A 19,774-nucleotide genomic window follows, 5' to 3' on the forward strand; every position below is an offset into this window, starting at 1 on the left:
GAAAAGAGTTGGAGCCCAAAATATCAGGTGGAAAGAGACTGTTGGTTTTCTGGGTAGGCAAACAGTGATTATTTTTAGATAGAAAACTTACAGCAACTTACAACCAATTAACTGTGGTGTTAATTTTGCATACCCTACAGCTCTTGTTCACCAACTGGAATAATGTGTTAAAATTAATCAGGAAACAGTAAACTATGAAAAAAAAAGCTTTTAACAGTGCTTTAGGTGTGTGCCCTCAGTCACACAGCAGGAGCCCGTTTCAGTGGGCACAATGCAGCAGAGTAAGTGAAAGGATACCAGCGCTGTCCCTAAGAGGTGCCAGGGCGTGCTCTAACTCTTGTGGTGTGTCAAAAACCCCTCGAGGCCTTGTGTGCACTTTCACACCTCAGGAAGGTGAAGAGGTTTTAGCTTGCTCATCCTTAGGAGACCCTGGGAAAAGAGAGAGAGAAATTCACAGCTACCCCGAGTAAATCTTTGAAGGTTAAATGATGAAACCGTTGTGATTTCAGAAACTGAGGGGCTATTTCACTGCTTATACTGAAGTGTATACTTCAGTGTTTTGCTTTCAGAAGTACTCTGTGAGGAGCTTGAGGAACATGCGGGTTCTAGCTCTTCTAACCTCTGTAAACTGTGAAATCATCATACCCTGCACCAGACGTGGCACTGAAAGTGGTAACTGAGTAAATGCCACGTACAGATTGCAGAAAGCTGCTCTGTCGGACCTTCTGCCTTTCAGTCATTTCCCGATTCACCATAGACGGAGCATGCCCGGTGAATGGTACAAAGATAACACAGAGGAGGAGGGCAGCAGAAAGGCTGATTCCTGAGAGAAAGAGATGCTTCGGAGGGAAACACCGCTCTCCCCGAGCAACCCCCGCGCGGGGCCTGGCTGGCGGCCCGCCCTCACGCCAGGCAGGGCCCGCCGCCAGCAGCCCACCGCGCCTCGCCCCTCCGTCTCCCTACAACACCGGCGGCCCCCTCGGAGCCGGCCCCGCCACAAGCGGGCAGGGGAACGGTCGGCTCCGGCCCCGCCAGCCCCGGGGCTGCGGCCTCCCGCCGCGGCCTCCGCCCCCGCCCCGCGCCTGTTGCCAGGCAGCCGCCGTTGCCATGGGAGGCCCCGGCGCATGCGCGCAGTCGCGGAAGTGCCCGGATGCAGCGGGAGGAGGTGCTGCCGCCATATTTGCCCGGAGAGCAGCGAGCTGGTAGCTCCTGAGCCCCCCAGACCCATCGGCTTCCATCCGCCCCGTGCAGTCCCCGACGCCGCCCCGCCTGCAGGACATGGACGATCGGGAGGACCTCGTCTATCAGGCCAAGTTGGCCGAGCAGGCCGAGCGCTATGATGGTGAGCGCTGGTTTAGGAAGGCCGTGTAAGGCCAAGGGGAGAGGGAGGGAGCGGCCACAAAATGGCGGCTGGGCGGGGGAGGGGGGGCAGGGGCGGAGGAGGGGGGCACAGACAAAATGGCGACTGGGAGCGCCCCAAGGGGTTGGTGGAGCCGGGGATGGGGGACCCGAACGAGCGGGCGGCTTGGGCCTGGGCGGGGCCCGGTTCGGGGGGCGGTGGCGGCAGTAACCGGGAATAAAATGGCGGCCGTGAAGGGCGAGTCCCGGGGGGGGCAGGGGAGCCGCCCCCGCCTCGGGGTGCCCGACAAAGAGACCCCCTCCAGCCTCTTACCGTACCGCTGCCAGGCGCGGCTTGAGGCGGTTCCGTCGGGCCCGCGCCTCGCTCACCTTCGGGCCGGGCCTCGTCGAGCACGGCGGCGTGGGGCTGAGCTCGGCTCGCCGCAGACAACGCCCAGCGCCGGGCTCTCCGGAAGGTGGATGCCCGGCTCTCAGCCCCTCGGGGGGCGATGCTGGGGAGAGGCTCACTCGCCGTACTGTGTCCCGAGGGAGGGAGCTGGCCCTTTTCTTTCTTTGCTTTTACCTTCAATTGGAGACACTGCTGCCCCTGGCAAGCCCAGAGAGAGAGAGAGCTCTCGCCCTGGGGAGATGGAGTGCACGGTATTTCATTGCCCGAAGACAATCCATGTGCTTTCATTATGTAGGAGAAATTATTACAGCTCGTTTTCCATTTCTAGCAGTGTCTTTTCATCCTTCTTCCCCTGTTAAGTTTGCATGCTGTGCCTGACCACTTCATATCTGGGGAAAAAGTGATCCAGGGGAAGAATTGGTGGCCCTGGATGGTGTCTCTTGCCCCTAAAATATCTGTCTTGGACTGCTTCTTTACATGTGTTTCTCTTAGATATAGTAGAAAAGGCCTTTAATTTTCTCCATAGTGTTACTCTTTGGGGCCTGTTACTTTTGCCCTAAACCCTTGTGTTTATTCATTGAAAGTGAAATAAATACCCTTGTATGTAAAAAGCGTGATGCAGTTACACTTCATTTAGAGAGAGGAAGACAATCCAGGTACTTTCATTGGCAACATAACCAGGTTCTCACCAAACAGCATGTTTTTATTGAGTTATGCTTAGAAAACTTCTGCTAGCACTATTGTAAAACATCTGAAAAATGGTTTTGAGGAGGAAAATAGACGCTATAACAAAAGAAGACTCCTTTCTGGGACAAATCCAGTAGGGAAGTGAGATGGAACTAAGAATTCCCACTCAGTGAGAGGAGTCAGTTTTCACAGTAACTATAAGAACATGCAGAAAAGCTGCCCACCAGAGAATGAGGCACTGGTTACAGTGTCATTGGCTTGGGTGGAGGGAAGCATGGAATTCCATATTGCATAGGAAGTGTGCAAGAGCTGGAGGTTTTGTGGGTGTTTGAGTATCTTATTGCCTACCTTAAAAGGTGTGAGATGGGAAGATGCTTCTCCTTCCCCCTGACACCCAGTTCCAGTCCCAGCAGCGTTCCCAGAGTTGGTTTGGTACTAAGGGAGGAAAGACTTCTCCACCTGGTGTGGAGGTGTCAGTGCAACTTATGGTGTTGGCTTTGGTTTGAGTGGAAGCCCAAGTTGGATGCTTGGCCAACATCCTGGAGGATTCAGCATCTTTGAGAGCTTCTGAGGCATGACTGTCATTCTGATGTTTTCTTAAGTCAGCACTACATCAGTTCTTTAGAAAGGAGTCAGAATCTACCCCATCATGGAGATCTGCAGTGCAAAACAATGAGCCTTCCTGTCAACTAATAACAATTGATTAGTAGGGATTGCCTCAGAGCAGCTTTTCTGTTCTACCAGTATCATGGACATTGGCAAAACAAGCTGGCTAGATCCAAATGTAAAGGTCATCTTACCCTATATTGCTTCTGAATGGTAATGAGACTGTCACCATTTTAGAGGGAGCACTAGATTTAAGGTAGTCACACTTCAATCAGTGCTGTGGGGTTTTTTTAGACTTCCAAATTTTTGTTGGAATCAAGTTGGGAAAACAGATCTAAGGTGCACCCTTTAATTCTAGCTGTGCTAAACCCATCCTCCTCTATCTCGTGGCCATGGCCTGGCAGGGTATTTACTGTCAATAGTGTTTTAGCATCTAATTTTGTGTGCTAGATCAGCTGAAACAACTAAAAATCATTGTAATTTGTTGGTGTTTTGTGAAGTACTCAAGTTCTGCCAAGATCATAGCTGAGACTGATCATCTTGTGAACAGAAATGTTTGGGAAGCAGTATGGTGAAAGTGCAAGTTACTCTTTTGCTCTTCAGCTTATCTCTTGATCAAGTATCTGTTGATCTTTGAGATACACAAGCATGAGGTCACATACAAGGTGTGGTGGTAAGTACAGCCTGCAAATACATTGGAGTACAGATCTCTTTTGCAACTTGAATGTGAGTGTGGGACAAGCACTTCACGTCAGGATAATGTTAAGGTCTGCCCTAACTTCTTTTTCCTTGAGACTTGAAGAGTAGAGTGTGCTTGGGTAGGATTTGATGTAGGTTCATGGTGGGCAGCTGCTGTAGCTTCTTTGTTACCTGCCCCACTTACAGAACAAGTCTTGGAAGCTGTATTTGTGCATTGTTGCTAATCTAGACCTGTCTGCACTGTCCTGAGTGCATTGTCCCAGATTACAGGGACAACTTTCTAGGTACTTCTGCAGTGTCAGTAGCACTTAATCCCTGATCTCTAGAGATAGTAAGAGATTTGGGTGTCTGACTCTCTTCAGGGATCTGCTTAGGCATGTCATGACAAATCACAAAATGCCAGGAAGCCTACTTAATAACACAGGAAGATTTGTGAGAAATCTCAGTGTGATTCCTTCAAAGACTGTTCTTAATAGAATAATATATAAGGATAAATTGTCTCTTTTAGTGGAGAACAGTTGTAGAAGGTGTCACTGTGTTAGTTTGTGAAATTACCTTACTGACATTGGAGTTGTGTACATCAAGACAATGTGTTTATCTGGATTCTTGTAGAGTGCTGTTAAATGTTGAAACCAATTCATGATGGAAGCTAGGTAACCTCTTTCTCCTAATCAGGTGAGAAATGTGCTGTGAAACAAGGTAGACTGTCAGCAGATAGAGAAACTCCAAACAGCACTTTTGTACTACAGGTCTTAGAAGTGTGTGACATCAGATATACATATGATATAACTTAGGTGAGGTGAAAGAGGTGGGATTCTCCCTGTCCCAAATCAGATAGTGGTGCAAGGTCCAGGTAAAAAGAAGAAGAAAATGTATTTCCCAGCTCTCCTGAGTTCAAGTACAGCAAGAGAGCAGCTGACTGATGTTTTCATGACTTGTCCATCAGGGAAATGGAGGTGGTCAGGTGTGTGGCAGAGGACTCCATTGGAGACTGGAACCTCTTTTAGAGAAAATGTCTCATAGTAACATGAACTTAGAGCTTGATGAAGAATCCAAGTCACAAATGGAATCTAAGTTACATGAGTTGCAGTTTGCAGAGGACCTGACCCTTTCAAGCAAGTGTCAAGGTTCTGTGGGTTGGGTGGATTTTTTCCCCCCCTACCCTTCATTAATGGTCAGTGCTTGTCTGTCAGAGGTCTCACCATTCTGGTGACTCTGCTCTTTGTCTTTGAGTTGGGTAGATGTGCAGGTACTAAAAGGCAGAAAAATCTCAGTGTATCCCTAAGAAGTGTAGGAATCAAACAGGTAGATAGGCCAAGACAACGTTGCAGGAGCTAGATTGTTAATCTCTTAAAGGGGTAATTGTTTACATACTGGGCTATAAAAATTGCCTTGTCATGAGTTGTGTGAGGGAACCTTTTTCTGTAACAACCTTCTGGAACCTGAGGTACCAAGAGCAACCAGAGGAGACACACCTCTACAAGTAGGTGGTTCTCTACAAGGATTCCAGAAGCTGGACTGGTGTCCAGTATGCTACTGGAATACTTGTATTAGAAAATCGCTTTGTAGCAGATGAACATTTTTAACAGTACTAGAGAAACACTCTTTCATTGGGAAAAGTGTATGTTCACAGCTTGAAGGGAGGATAGTGATGACTTATCTTGTTGCAAGAAAGATTTGTGGTAGTCTGTAGGATTGATTATGTAGGAAATAGCACTGTTGCTTTGATCATTTGGCCCTAACCCACCTGTTCCTCTGAGTGCATAGAAGCAGAACTGCACAGTCATGCAATCAAGTGTCTTGGCTTCGGCAGCTGTCATAAACCTTATACAGGGAGTAGCAGGATAATCTGCTGCGTTCTCCACAGAAACAGAGTCTAAACTGCTGTGTGGGATGGATATTCTGTGGTATTTTTTTCCCCTCCCTCTGCCTGTTGGTTGTCTTAACCTAACAGCTACATTCCTAGAAGTTCTTTAATGCTTGTTTGTATGAAACTTGTATGTTTTACTAAGAGTGGCATGCTCTAGAAAGGGAGCTGAAGATAGGGTTATCAGCTTTTAGTACCTGAGGAGTTGCATGCTGCTTTTAATTGCCTGTAATAATCTCCTATGGGTGCTCCAAAGCACATGAAGTCCTTTGAAGAAAACTTGCAGAAAAACTTCTGAGCATGTAAGGGTAAATGTTGTCTTTGGTTTGTGCTTCTAGAAGCACAAGCTGCAGTGCCACAAAGTGACTTTCTGAAAAGTAACTTCCGAAATAACTGTTGGAAGAGGGGTGATCTCTAAAGGTCCCTTCCAGCCACTACCATTCTGTGATTCTATGATATCCTCTGTTCCCTGGCTGTTTCTCACGTTCGCTTGGATTCTATTCTAACCTTTAAAGACAGTCCAGTTCTCTAAATTACAAGTAAGTTGTTTGGTTTCTTTTCCCTTAGTAATTGTTTTCTGAGCTGGTGACCTGAATCGTCCAGTTGTGTCAGGTCAACACTTGTTTGACCTCTCAACAGAATTGATGGGGCTAGAGGGGAAGGGCACCTACCTGCCAGCTGCTGCACTGGTTAGCCATCTCTTAGGTCTTACTTGCCAAATGCAGGATTTCTTAAGAGAACAGAAGAGCCTAATGCAGGAAATGTAATGGTGTGTTCAGAAGAAGAGTTTCTAATGGATGAACAGGTGAGCATTGTGCTTTTGGTGGAAACTAATGATGTCATCATAATATCCCTCTGCCTGGCAGGTAGTGATGAAACAGGGTCCTGTTGAGTGGGTGAGGTAGCTGGGCCTCAGTCCTCCTTGTTACAGTCTTGTTCTCTCTGTGTGGGATTCCCACCAGTTCTGGGTTCTGGGAAGTAGATGCTGAATGAACTGAAGCCTTGTGTGGCAGGACAAAACCTGGGATTCTGGAATGCCTCATGCAGGCCTCTTTATTAACGAATATTTAGCACTTTCAGCTTTTCTAATGTGTCCTGAGCACTCACAGTGTGGCCAGGCAGGGAAATAACCTTCCTGAAGCAGTTCAAGCATTCGCCACCGTTTGGGTATAGGAAAGCTGTATTCAGTCATAACTGGTTTAAAGAAGTCCTAGTCAAAAGGTTTAAACTATAAACATCCAATAGTTTATGTTTCATGTGTTATTTTTCAGTGTAAAGAGCCACCTGGCATGGGTAGAGGTGGTTGCTCAGGGTATCCTTGTGGTCATGTTTTTGTTACTACTTCAAACACGTGATTCTTTTCTTTGGTGGTTTCTTTGCCTTGCTTATCTCAACAGTTCTCATACTTCTCTGTATCCATTCAAGTCTTGAGTTTGGGGTTTTTTTTGTTCATTACCACGTTACACTATTCCAGTTGACAAATCAATGGAGTGTTCTCTAATTCCTCAGTCTACCCCCAGTGTGCTGAGGGCTGGCTGACCTTTGCTTGTGCTTTTCTCACTATTTGCTGTCTTTTGTGGAGCACTTTGAAGAACGTGGATCCCTGTAGGATTGTTACCCACTGTGAAGAGCCTGCTTGCTGCTCATGCTAAGGCTTTTTGTCTCTCAAAAACCTAAACAAACCACAACTATCTCCAAAGAATTTTGGGGGACTCTTGTCAAATGTACTTAAGACCATCAGATACTTAGTGTATGTGCTCACTGATTTGTTTGGAACACTGCAATATCAAAGGGAGGAGTAACTGTGTGTGAAAGGAGGAAGGAGCCCTTTTTCATAACCTGTCATTAGTGTACAGCTTCTGTAGAAGGCTTGGAAAAATGCTTTAGCTACAAGAGTAATTATGTGGCCTTTTCCTCCTAGAAATGGTTGAATCAATGAAGAAAGTGGCTGGAATGGATGTGGAGTTGACAGTGGAAGAAAGAAACCTGCTTTCTGTCGCATATAAAAACGTGATTGGAGCCAGAAGAGCTTCCTGGAGAATAATCAGCAGCATTGAACAGAAAGAAGAAAACAAAGGTGGAGAAGATAAATTAAAAATGATTCGGGAGTATCGGCAAATGGTAAGACAGGGCTGGTGTTAGACCACAGTGCCACGTGCTCACAGTCCACTTGGGTTACTTCTGCTGTGATCTGCCTTGGTGTTCTCAATGGCCTGCAGCGTGCTGACCTGTAATGAAGGGACAGTCTTGAAAGGACATTTGTTCCTTGTCTGGAGAGTAAATGTGCTTGGTGAAGAGGGGAAAGTTGAGTAGTTTTGTGTAAACCCTCAAAAGGGCAGTAGACTCAAAGAAGAGGAGGGTTTTTCCTTCAGTGTATCTATCTATCTGTGAAGTGTTTGAACTGTGCTGGTGCTTTGTTTCTTCCCCTGCTTACCCAGATGTGAGGTTGTGTGTCCTCAGGAGGCCTCACTCATGAACCTATCTTATCCCAAGCAACTTCTTTTGGAAAATAAGCCATGTCAAAGGAGGTGTTTGGCTGTGAAGCTTCTGCTTCTGGTAAAAGTTGCTTTGGATCATAGTGACTTCAGCATTTGGAGCTGTTGAGTTTATGACCGTGCTTCGTTGAAATGCCAGTGGGGAGGGATCTTCAGTGTTCTAGGCACAAAGGCAGTGTAAAGCCAGATGGCCACTTTCTTGGACTCCTTTTACTTTTATCACTGTGATAGTTGCATTTTTGGTAGCTTGATCTTGTTCTGTGACTTCTTTCCCCAGATCTGAACATGGCAGGAGTTGCTGCAAGGGAAGTGCTTACTGGTTGGGTAACGTTTATTGGGTTAGTCTGGTGCAAGTGAACCGCAGACCTACTGCTAGCTCAGTTATGCCTTTGTTGGAGTGAATGCTGAGGTAGCACAGCTTCTCTGACAGCATCTGGTTCTGAGCTGGTCAGTTGCACCAATAGTTAAAGCAGCCCATGGTGAGGTCAAGCATTCTTGTGTTCCTGGGGCTGGGGGATGCTGAGGTGTAGCCATCACAGCTGTGGGGCTGGCCTGTGTAATAACCTCTGTGGCCTTGCTGTTTTCTTGCTCTTGAGAGAGGGGAAAACGGAGCCACATAACTTCACGCTGAGTCTAGGCAGCCTGTGCAGCTTTACCTAAAATGGAGAACTTGGAGTGAGCTTTGGCTTTCATTGGTAAGGGCTAATGAAACCTTCAGCTATTAGAACAGTGTGGTGGTGTTTCCCCCCCCTTTTCCTTACATGATGGTGTAGCAGGGAGCAAACATGCTCCCTTACTATTTAAATCCTACGCATTTCTGCAGAGACTTCAGTCTCCCATTATTTGAGGACAAGTGCCTCCACAGGGTTCAGATCTTCACTTTCAGAGAAACAGCAGAGTCTGTTACATCACCTGGCACTGATTCATACACCCACCAGTGGAAATTATGTGGGCTTGGAAACCTTTTCTCAGGGATGGCTCCGGACTGCTTTCTGTTGACTCACAGAAATCTTTGTTCCATGGAATTGTTAGAGTTGTGAGTTTCTAATTTTATGTTGGTGTGCTGATGGGATGAGACTCTGCCAGTTACATACAGTTCCAAATACTCTTTCTTGATGAGTGTCTAAAATCTTTCCTGACAGAACATAGGAAGTAAGACAATAGCTATCTGATGAGTGTTCAAATGGGTTTGTTTTTTAAGTTTCCCAAGTTCTTTGCACAACATTTTGTGAGTGGACATTCTCTTCTGTCAGATCCTTTAATAGTGAAAAGATGTTTGCTTTAGGTGGCAGAGTGCTGTGGAGGACTGCAGTGTGATTCTGTGCTGTAGACAAGCCTGACTGTTGTCTGCTCAACTCCAACCTTGGTTTTCCAGAGCTTTCTAGGCATGGTCTGTAGCTGGAAACCAGATCCTGCTTGTAGCTGGTGGGAGACTTGCTCTGAGTTACTACTAAGGAGAGTGTTTGTGAATTTGGCAAGATGAAGTGAGAGCAGTAAGGGTCTGAAGAACATACAATCACAAAGACTTTGGTGGTACTTCTCACTGTTGCTGCTGGAGCAGTACCACAGCTGCCTCGTCATGCTCAGCGCTTCTCTGAAGAGATAAGGTGCAGTGCAGGCTGAGCAAAGTTCTAGCTGCTAAGCTTTCCTTGTCCACAAATACCCACTGCTGTAGCATTTTTCAGAGTAAGTTCAGTGTTGTTGAGAGACCCTTCCCAGACCTGAGAGGCTCTGAAGCAAGAAAAAAGAAACTCCAAGTCAAACTTGTCTGGGGATTGACAGGCAAAGTATAAAGCACTAGGGAGTTGGAGAGAACCAGCATCTGTAGAGAAACACATTTCTCTCCTTCTACCAGAAGCAGCTGAGGCCCTGCTCAGCTACACAGTGCTGCTGGAGTTCAAATGGAAGGTGTCATTTGTGTGGAAGTAATTGTTTGATGGCTTTCAGCTACATCAGTGTTTATTATTATTTAGCACATGGCTCCTCAAAATATTGGAAGCTTGTTTGAGCTTCTAGCCAGCGTGGCTTGGGTTAGAACCTGAGGGACAGTGGTGGTGTCAGAGTAGGGCTGGGCTGGTTTTGTCCAAGTCATACATGAAGCAGTGCTGAGAGATGATGGAAGATGCTGGACTGTGCCCAGACCACTTCAGATAAATGTGGCAAAGCACACATAGCCGTGGGGAAAATAGAGCTTACTGGCTTCCTGTGTAAGCAGACTGCTTTTCTGGGTCCTGTGGCAGTTTGGATGCTCAAAACCAGGACCTCTGACTCTCATTTGACTTCGTCTTTATAGATGAGAACAGACTGAGGCTTGTGCTCGTCATCCTCGAGAGGATGAGATGGTGTGTGTCTGCACATAGTCCAGTTCACTTCCTTGTGATAAAATCACATCCCTTCCCTAGACAGCACTGGATAAGTATTAACCTTCCTCTTACTGATATGTGTGACATTTGAGATGTGTTTGTGGTGCTCTGGCTTACAACTGGGGCTGGACTTGGGTCAGCCACGAGGCTCTCCTCCCCTCCTCCTCTGCTTCTGGGAAAGGTTGATCTAGGGTGCTTGGTCTGTCTGCTTTGGCAGGAGGGAGAGGGAGGTGTTACAGGCTTTAGCAACAGGTTCATAGGCTTCTAGTTTTGTGTTGCATCTCAGTTGTGAGGTGCAGCTATTGTGAGGGCAACCTATTAAAACAGGTCAAAGAACAGTGCAGGCTGCCCTTTCCCTGGTTGCTTCTAACAAGCCTCCTTTAGCTCATCAGGCAGTTCATGAGCTTTTGTGTCTGCAGAGCTAAACTCAGCCTGGAACCTGATGGAGTCAGCACCACCTTAGAGACAGAATGGGCAAGGGGGACTTGTACACACCCATTGGAGTGAGCAGTCCTTGCTGGTCAGAGCCCATAGAACCACAGAGTTAATTGTTGCTGGAACAGTGACAGACCCTGAACTTACTTTTTCTGAATGCTAGTCAGGGCTTGTTGAACAGCTCTGGCTAGAGCAGATCCTTCCTGCAAAAGAGCTTTTAGGGTTTTGTTGTGGGGGTTTGTATCTTGTTCCTAATCAACTTGATTTGTATTGTATCTTTTAAAACTAAGCTTGATTAGGACATTTACATTGCCCCGGACAGCAGCTGGTCTGTGATAACTTTGATCTTTAAGCAAAGCTGATAAAGGTCTGTCTGAGATGAAATAGAAGTCTGTACATGTATGGTTATTTCACAAAAGAGGATTAGAAACTGATTTAATTCTTTGCAGTTTTGCTGAAGATCTCTCTGCAAAAGAAGTCTTTGAAAAAGAAGATCAAGAGGAAAGAAGTTTGCAGGAACTGACTGCTGGCCAAAGGTTTTATAGCTTTTGTAGCCCAAGAATATGTGAAGTAGATTCTTCTCAAGTGACTGTATTTCAGCAACTTCCTTAAGCATTTATCATATAACTTCACATATGGCATCTCACTTTTCCTGTGAATGTTAAGGCATTCCAATGCTGTACCTCAAATTTACTGTAGGTTAATGTTATCCAAAGGAACTTTGGGAAGTCTGTTGGGCCACTTTGTGCAAGCTGCTATGTGTACATATGTGTCAGTTTAACACTGATTTTAACAGCTTTTGAGGATAGATGCTGGGGTCATGAACCCTAATACTTTGGGAGCTGTGTGATAAAAATATTACATGGCAAGGAAAACGCTTAAGGAGGAAGGAGAACTGCATGGGTGAGAAGGCAGGAAGGGTTACTGGATGTGTGGCTTCTCTGGTGACCTAAGGCATGCAGTGTCTGGTAGTTTTTTGTCATTGATGTTGCTGCCTTTGCTTGAAAACATTTCTAGTGCCTAAAAAGAGCTTGAGCCAAAGCTGCAGCTATGACAGTTACTATGAAATCATGACAGAGCAGCAATAGGTGACTATCTGCACTGAACCAACTGCTCCCACTGCACATGACAGGGGGTGCTTGGAGCAAGTCTGGTTTGGGCAATGTTGATGTCAAGAAGACTTTTTTTTTTTGGGTGTGCTTAATTTCTTTGCTTTCAGATGTGAAACTTTCTGTGATAAACCATCTATGAGGTTATGTTTTATATTCTAAATTGAAAAAAAAAAGGTGTTGTGACCATGTTTTCAACTTTGACTATTAAAATCCTTTTTAAATGAGGCTTTAGATATTGTCTTTCTTTGGCCACAGATCTCATTGTTTGTGTTTGATTTCTGCTTTTTCTCCAAGGTGCTTCACTTTGCCTTCTTTGCCTGCTGTATTTGTATTTGTTGTCTTCTTGTATCTGACCTTTTTTGGTTGTGTGGCACATCTTGTATTCTGTTCCTGATGCTCCATGATTTTTGTCTTAAGGCTCTTCTGCTGGAGCTTTGCCTCCCCAGTAGTCACTAGAAGCTTGTTCTGAAGGTGCCATTTAACTCTGGAGCGTAATAGAGTTTAGGTGGTTTGTGTTAATTGCCTTCCAGTTGTCTCCTTCACCATTGCCACTTTTAGGGCAGCCTTCTGGGGTCAGAAATGTCAGCAATTAGGAGCTGTGCAAGCCTTGCAGTAAGGAGTATGTCCTGAAACAAACTTAATGCAACTGTCTAGCAAGGTGTCTTCTAGGGAATTTACGATTCCATTATTCAGTTGTGCATTTCATCATCCATCAGTCTTTACCTCTTGTGTCTGCCAGCTAATGATGCAGAGCTGCTGAGTTCTGCACTCCCCTTGTTTATGATGTTGCCTGTTTGATATCTGCATATTTTTGAAAGAGCTCTTAGTTGTGTGTGCTAACCTTACCTGTTCTTTTTGTTTTAATAGGTTGAGACTGAGTTGAAGTTAATCTGTTGTGACATTCTGGATGTACTGGACAAACACCTCATTCCAGCAGCAAACACTGGCGAGTCCAAGGTTTTCTATTACAAAATGTAAGTATCTTCTCCTGAGGCAAGGACCCCTGACTGCCTCTGAGCTAGAGACAGAAATCAGGTTGCTATACATGTGTTTTTTGACCCACAGTAACTTCTAGAAATAAAGCAGATCGGTCGTGTCTAACCAGTATCTCCCTTTTGACTCTCATTGAGTTGTTGGTGTCCTGATCATGTAGTTTCAGATACACGTTGTCTGGAATAAGGACTTGAGAATTTAACATGAGCTGTTGTGCAGCTCTGAGATGTAAGAAACAAAGATATTCTTTAATTGAGCTAGTAATGTAGAAGTTGCATCCCTGCTTCAGTGTTTGTTTGCATGAGCTGTACATTCCTAAAAACAAAAGGTAGAGGGGTAACTATCTTCCAGTGTCAACTTCAGAATTGCATTGTCAAGTTAAACTTGGCCTTGGAGCATGTTGACACACATCTTGTACTTTCTGCAGTATAGTTTAAATCTTGAAATAACCAGAGAGCATTTTCCTCTGTAGCTGGATTATCTCTGTCCTTCAGATCAAAAGCTTGTCTAGGTTAGATGAGATGCTGTTTGTGCAGAGACACCATTTGGTAATAGAGAAAGTAAAACAGTTCTGTGTGTTAATGCAACACAATAAGTGAACCCAAACTGTTCTTTCTGCCTAATGGTTTAAAATTCCCTGAAGCACTAGACACTGTTGTCTAGACAGTAATTCAGCAGCAGCATCCTGTGTGTGGGAATATATAAATTCCACTTTTGGAACAAAGCTGTTAATTTAATGGTTGGTGGGGAAACGACAGTATACTGACTTTGTACTGTTTCTGTTTTCAGGAAGGGGGACTATCATAGGTATCTGGCTGAGTTTGCTACAGGAAATGACAGGAAGGAGGCTGCAGAGAACAGCTTGGTGGCTTACAAAGCTGCTAGTGATATTGCAATGACAGAACTCCCTCCAACACATCCCATCCGCTTAGGGCTTGCGCTCAACTTCTCTGTATTCTACTATGAAATCCTTAATTCTCCTGATCGTGCCTGCAGGTGGGTAGTGATGGGGAACACGGGGAGATTTTATGTGAACACCAAGCCAGAAGTGGTTGCTACTTGGGTAACTTGATTTTCCTCAACTGGAAGAAATCTGGCTTGCTTCCTGCTGGTAGTTGATGACTTGCTCTTCTTAGAAGCCTTTCCAATGAACTGACCTAATTTGGCCATTGTCTTTTGAGCCCAGACCCATTTATTTATCTGGGAGTAGATCATGTATGAGAAGCAGAATAGTGGTAACCTTGGACTGATGAACTGATGGCAGTTTAACAGCTTGCCATGTTTTCTCTGTGCATGTCCTTATTCTGCAGAAGGTGCACTTACCCTCTTGTGCAAGCTGAGAGGGATTATGTTACTAGTGTCTGAACAATGAGCACGTAGAGCTCATCTGTAGGGGTTCAACTTGTGTGAGGATAAAAGTGGTAATTAAAGCCAATACCTTTTGTCTTGTGTTCCTGTCTCTTAAACTTTTAGCAGACTTTCATCAGGTCTTCCACAAGATGTAGAAATGTTTAATAAAACCAGTGTTCTTGAGCAGTAAGAATCTGAAGCACACAGTGACTGGTTTTGAAGAGGGGAAATGAAGATCAACATCTAAACACCATTAACTTAAGAAAAACTTATCACAGAAGCTGTGGATGTCATGTAGCCTAGGAGAGAAGTTCTGGGGCACAGCTTTAACTCATGTGCTTCTGGATTCTGTTGAGCAAGATCTGTAAGATGTGGTTTGTTCTGTGCTTACAGGTTGGCAAAAGCAGCTTTTGATGATGCTATTGCAGAACTGGATACGCTGAGTGAAGAAAGCTATAAGGACTCTACACTTATCATGCAGTTGTTACGTGATAATCTGACACTATGGACTTCAGACATGCAGGGTGATGGTAAGTAAATTCTGCTCTGAACTGCTTCTTTCCCCTGAGCTCTGTCCAGAAAACAGGGCATGGAAATATGGATTGGTTTGGTGCTTCTGTATTTGCTGACAAGGGACCCTTCTGAACTTCTGTCCTTTGTTGACCCTGGCTAAGTTGATGGGGGTCACACTGGCTTCTTCTGAGAGGCTGTTCAGCTCTCACTTCAAGGAAGGAGGTATGGAATTAGTAACATAAATTTGGGGTTTTTTTTAATCCACACATGTCTGTTCAGGCCTCTGTGACTATTGTAAAAGCTGTGACTTCACTTCAGCTTTTCTTTCTAATGACTTGTCATGTTCATCTGTGGTCGTCAGGCCAACCAGATGTGAATTGCCAGTGCAGGAGGAAGCATGGCAAATGATCTGATATAGTCCCTTTCAGGTCTCTCAAGTAGTTCTCTTGGGCCTTTAGTGGAAGGTTTACTGCCACCACACCAATGGTTTCACCTTACAGACCTTTCCATGTCTTTTCTCATGAAGAATTGAGTGCAAAGAGGAAAAAGGAAGGGGAATTTGGTAAAATGATACTGTAAAAAAACCCCACAACTTGGGGCACTCTTCTGTTGTTTGAGATATTGGAGGTGTTTGAAGTACTTTCATTAATGCTCCCCTGAGTGTTGGATCACAACTCCTGAAGTGGATTATTGCCAGAGCAAGTACAGAACGCCTCCCTGGCAGTACCAGGGGATGGGACCTTGGTTGCTTCTGTTGGCTACACCTGATAGTTATTTATTATATTTTTTGCACACTGAATGGGCTTTTTCCTCTTACATCTTCATGTACTATCCTAAGTATCAGTTTCCTGTTACTTAGTTTGTTACACCTTGTGTTTCACTGGTTATTGATAGTGAATTCAACATCTGCTCAGTCTAAAAAGGTAAAACTCATGTTTTCTTCTGCAAAGATTATGTCCTAGAGAGACAGTGGAGAGGGCTGACTTTATTTTTAATTTGAAGGGGGGAAATAGTCCTGTCTCAAGTGTGTGAGGTACTTAGAAATGCAGAGATAGAAACCATATTGTTGCTTAGTTTCAATCAATGAGTCTCTTTAGTGTTTTTGTACTGTGTTGCTTGCAGCATGGTGACAGCCTTCCAGCATTGTTTTGGAGTGCTTTTTTGGTGTAGTGTCCATTTGAAAGCAGTTGTAGAATCTCTTTAATTCTTTACTGACTGCCTGGTTTTGTGTAGGATTGATGGGCTTGTTTGAAAGAAGTATTATTACTTGATCTATATATTAGAAGTATCATGTTGTAAAGTGTTGGAGGTCACATTTTTAGTTTGTTGGGCTTTCAACAGAACTGGGGAACTCTAAATATGTGGGATCTTGGCTCAGAGCTTCCCCTACACTTGGATGTGTCTCTTGCAAGGGAGTGCACTTTCCCCTCAGATATAGTGGTACAGGGGTAAATGTCTGTGTCCTGGAGGGAATTAGGACAGGACCTTTTGTTACTTGTTTTGTTTTTGCAATGGAGCCACATTCCCTGGTGCTCTGTGGGAACAATAGGGTAGACATCTTGGTGAATGACTGGGCTGCTGCTGGGAAATCCAAAGCTGCTGTTGCTTGCATGTAAGCTGACTGCCATGTGTGGGGCATCTCTTGCATTCTACAAGTTCAAGATTATTTACAGGGGTTGTTTATATTTGTGCATAATCTAGACTGAAATGTATTTCATCATTAGCTCCAGAGAGCAGATATTTTTGTTCTTCCTGAAGTATTTCACATTACCCTAATTACTGTTTATGGTGCATGCCAGGAAGATCGTGATTGCAAACTCTAAAATACTGCAGAACTGCTTAAAATTGTGGTGCAGTTCTTCAGGTCCACAAGAAACTAGGGTGTCTGTGCACAATGTTTAGATGTAGGTGCAAAGTGAAGTGTCCTTGTGTCCTCACACCATGTGGATATGGTGACAGCACACGTAGAACTGCTGCTTCCAGAGCTCTGTATTTCCACAGTGGGGTAGAGCCTTCAGTTTAGTAACAAGATGATCACAGTTTCTTCAGGGATGGGGAAGGCTTGAAGAAAAGGCTTGTTCTTTTGCATTAAGCTTTTAACTGATTCAGTTGCCCTTGTGGAGGCTGTAGGGAGTGACTTTCTAGAGCTGAGTGTTGCTCAGCTGCTGCACTTTCCCATCTCATTTGCTGGGTCTTTCAACCCCGTTGTAGATGAACTGTTTAGTTTATTTTCACTCTTTGTAATGTCGTCTTCATATGATTCCTATTTTCCCCTTCTTTCCTGCTGTATAGATTCCTAAAGGAAAGTCCAACTGTTCATTTCCTAAAAACACTACTTTTGTAAGTCTTCATCATGGCTTCATGAACTTTTTGGCATCTGTTTTCTTCCAGTCACTAACCGTGCTTGCCTCTGCCACTCTCGCTGCTAAGTGCCTCCTATCTTTGACTCCATTCCAGGGCTAAGCAGTGTTCTTTCAATCTGGGACCTGTGATCCCTACCCAGGTCCGATATGCTTGACTAAGATCCAAAGTAACTGACGTGTTTGGGCATTGAGCTGCATACCTGGATGGATATTAAGGCTCTTTGGGCATGAAAAGTACTTTTACAGTTGCCTGTTAGAGGAGTATTTGCTTAAGTGCGTTGGCTAGAGCATGCTCAGATCTTGTTTTAATCCTCTTCCTGGGTTAGAGCCTCTGCTTTCCTGTCTTAAATGGTCTGGTGAGTAATTCTAAAGGTAAATGTTACTGTTACTGAGCTGTCAGACATCTTGTGAACCTAGGCAACTTCTTCCAAAACCTGCCTTGTACCTGGGGACATTTCTGCATCTGGACATGCTCTGAGCAGGCATTCTGATGATATGCTGAAAGTAGTCATTAATTGTTCTGAATGGGTAGTTTTTGTTTCTTATTTCTTTGTTGCTTATTAAGAGAGCACCATCTTGCATGGTTAAGGATAATTGTCAAGAAAGCATTTTTCAGTTCCTCTTATCAATTAACTGAACCATGCATGTATTATGGCACCAGCTAAGTAGGTAAAACTGACCCCTGTTGCAGTACAAATTGGGCAAAGGCTTGCAGAAGGCATCTCAGGCACCTTGCTGTGGGGTGACCAAATGCTTCCTACAAGAGCCTTTATGGACAGACTCCTATTTCACTGCACCTGGCAGTCTGGTTGAATAGATCCAAACTGGCCTTTTTCAAGAGACATTTCATTTCCACAAATGTTTCCCTTTAATGACCTCAAGCCTAGAGTTTCTTGTCATGGACTTGAAGGAGGGATGTATTTTTCCATGCTTTCTTTGGTATCTTTAATAGTGTGCCCTCGGTGTTGTTTCATCAAATTGACTGCAGTGCTTTGCTGTTGTTGAGACTTGGTGGGCTTGGGCAGAAAAAAAGTTCCATTTCTAAAACCTGTGTTGGTCTTAGTTCTGCAGCTAGTGAATGGATGTCCTCAGCACTCTGTGGAACAGAGAGGAGGCTTTGGGAAGGTGTTTTCTGATTTAAGGATGTTGATCTCCAGCCTTTCTGATGACTTTGGTCTTGGCTGTTCATCTCTCTATCAACAGGACTGACACACTTTGCAGAAAGGGTGGTTTGCTGTTTGTCTTTACAGCAGCATGTGTCTTCTAACAGCCTGTGCTGCAGTTGTGTAGGGAATTGTGACAGGGTGGTGAGGCTTCGTTTCCCTGGAGACGCTTCACTCCAGAGCCAGCTCCGTGGGGAATGTGTGTGTGTCCTTTTTGCAAGTGTGTGAGGGAGCCTGTGCACTTGCATGAAACTATTAATCTCTAGATGCTCGTTAAGCCAACTCTGCAGGTCTTGCTTCTAAGTTAATGTCTTCCTTCTGAACACTTTTGTAGGTGAAGAACAGAATAAAGAAGCGCTGCAGGATGTGGAAGATGAAAACCAGTGAGAGACAAAGGCCAACAAGAGAACCCATCTCTGACCACCCTCCCCCTTCCCCACAAAAACCCTCAGTGTCACTCTGAGAACCACCAAATCTGACTTTTACATTGGCTCTCAGAATTTAGGTTCCTGCCCTGTTGGGTTTCTTTTTTTTTTGTTTTGTTTTGGGTTTGTTTTTTTTTTTACACAGTTTAAAAGTTCTTAAAGGCAAGAGTGAATGTCTGTGGATGTGACTGGTGCCAGCGTTTAGTTTCTTTTAAGACACTAACAGGACTGTGGAAAGGCTCTTTCAGCATCACTGCACTGTCTCCTGCCAGCCCTGGGAGGTTCCTTTAGACCTTGGATGTTGCACCTGAGGGCATAGAGGTGTCCTGGCAAGGGAGTGCTCACGTGGTGGCTTTTGGGTTGTTGCTTTTGGGCTTTTGGTTTGGTTGGGTTTTGGTTTTTTTTTCCTCTTTTTATAACTGTTTCAACTGAATTTTATACCAATGTTTAAAACTTAATTGGGTGTTTAGCTTGAAGTTACAGGTTGCATTGGGACATCTATTGTAGTGGTTTTACTGTATCAAAAGAAGTTTCCAAACTGCTGAAACGTTGCTGAAAAAATCATGGTGCTGGTAACAGTTCAACAATCCGTGGCTGCTCATTCTTGCCTGTTCTTTCCTTTTCCTCCAAGCAGGTTAGCATTGAAGGTGGCATTGAGAAGCCTGCATGCGTGTTCAATATTTTTTCTTTCTCCCTCCCCCTTTCCCCATCTCCCTTCGCTCGCTCAACCTCTTTTGTTCAGTATGTGTAACTTGAAGCTAATTTGTACTACTGGATATCTGACTGGAGCCACAGATACAGAATCTGTATTGTTCTTACTGAAACACAGCATGGAATTAACATTAAACTTAAATAAAACAAACCTAAATTAAAAATGCCAAATATTACTATGACTTTCTTTTACATTTTAGCTATTTCAGCAAGGATAACTCTCCCTTGTTGCTGGGGATAGGAAC

General features: G+C 44.6%; 1 protein-coding gene across 1 annotated transcript; it reads left to right on the forward strand.

Annotated features, from left to right (window-relative positions):
* Positions 1 to 1,142: 1,142 nt before the first annotated feature.
* YWHAE (tyrosine 3-monooxygenase/tryptophan 5-monooxygenase activation protein epsilon) lies at positions 1,143 to 19,700 on the forward strand. Its single transcript, XM_062012346.1, has 6 exons — positions 1,143 to 1,342; positions 7,528 to 7,727; positions 12,879 to 12,985; positions 13,794 to 14,000; positions 14,748 to 14,884; positions 18,728 to 19,700. The coding sequence occupies exons 1-6, from the start codon at positions 1,279 to 1,281 to the stop codon at positions 18,778 to 18,780; spliced, it is 768 nt and encodes a 255-aa protein (XP_061868330.1). The 5' UTR covers positions 1,143 to 1,278; the 3' UTR covers positions 18,781 to 19,700.
* Positions 19,701 to 19,774: the final 74 nt, after the last annotated feature.

The sequence above is a fragment of the Colius striatus genome, chromosome 20, assembly GCF_028858725.1.
Source record: "Colius striatus isolate bColStr4 chromosome 20, bColStr4.1.hap1, whole genome shotgun sequence".
Taxonomy (NCBI): domain Eukaryota; kingdom Metazoa; phylum Chordata; class Aves; order Coliiformes; family Coliidae; genus Colius; species Colius striatus.

What these genes read in the sequence shown, in the direction of transcription:
- YWHAE (XM_062012346.1), top strand. Translation starts at nt 1,279, where the DNA reads ATGGACGATCGGGAGGACCTCGTCTATCAGGCCAAGTTGGCCGAGCAG. An exon ending in GCAGGCCGAGCGCTATGATG is followed by an intron (nt 1,343 to 7,527) that starts GTGAGCGCTGGT and finishes TTTTCCTCCTAG; the next exon opens with AAATGGTTGAATCAATGAAG. An exon ending in TTCGGGAGTATCGGCAAATG is followed by an intron (nt 7,728 to 12,878) that starts GTAAGACAGGGC and finishes TTGTTTTAATAG; the next exon opens with GTTGAGACTGAGTTGAAGTT.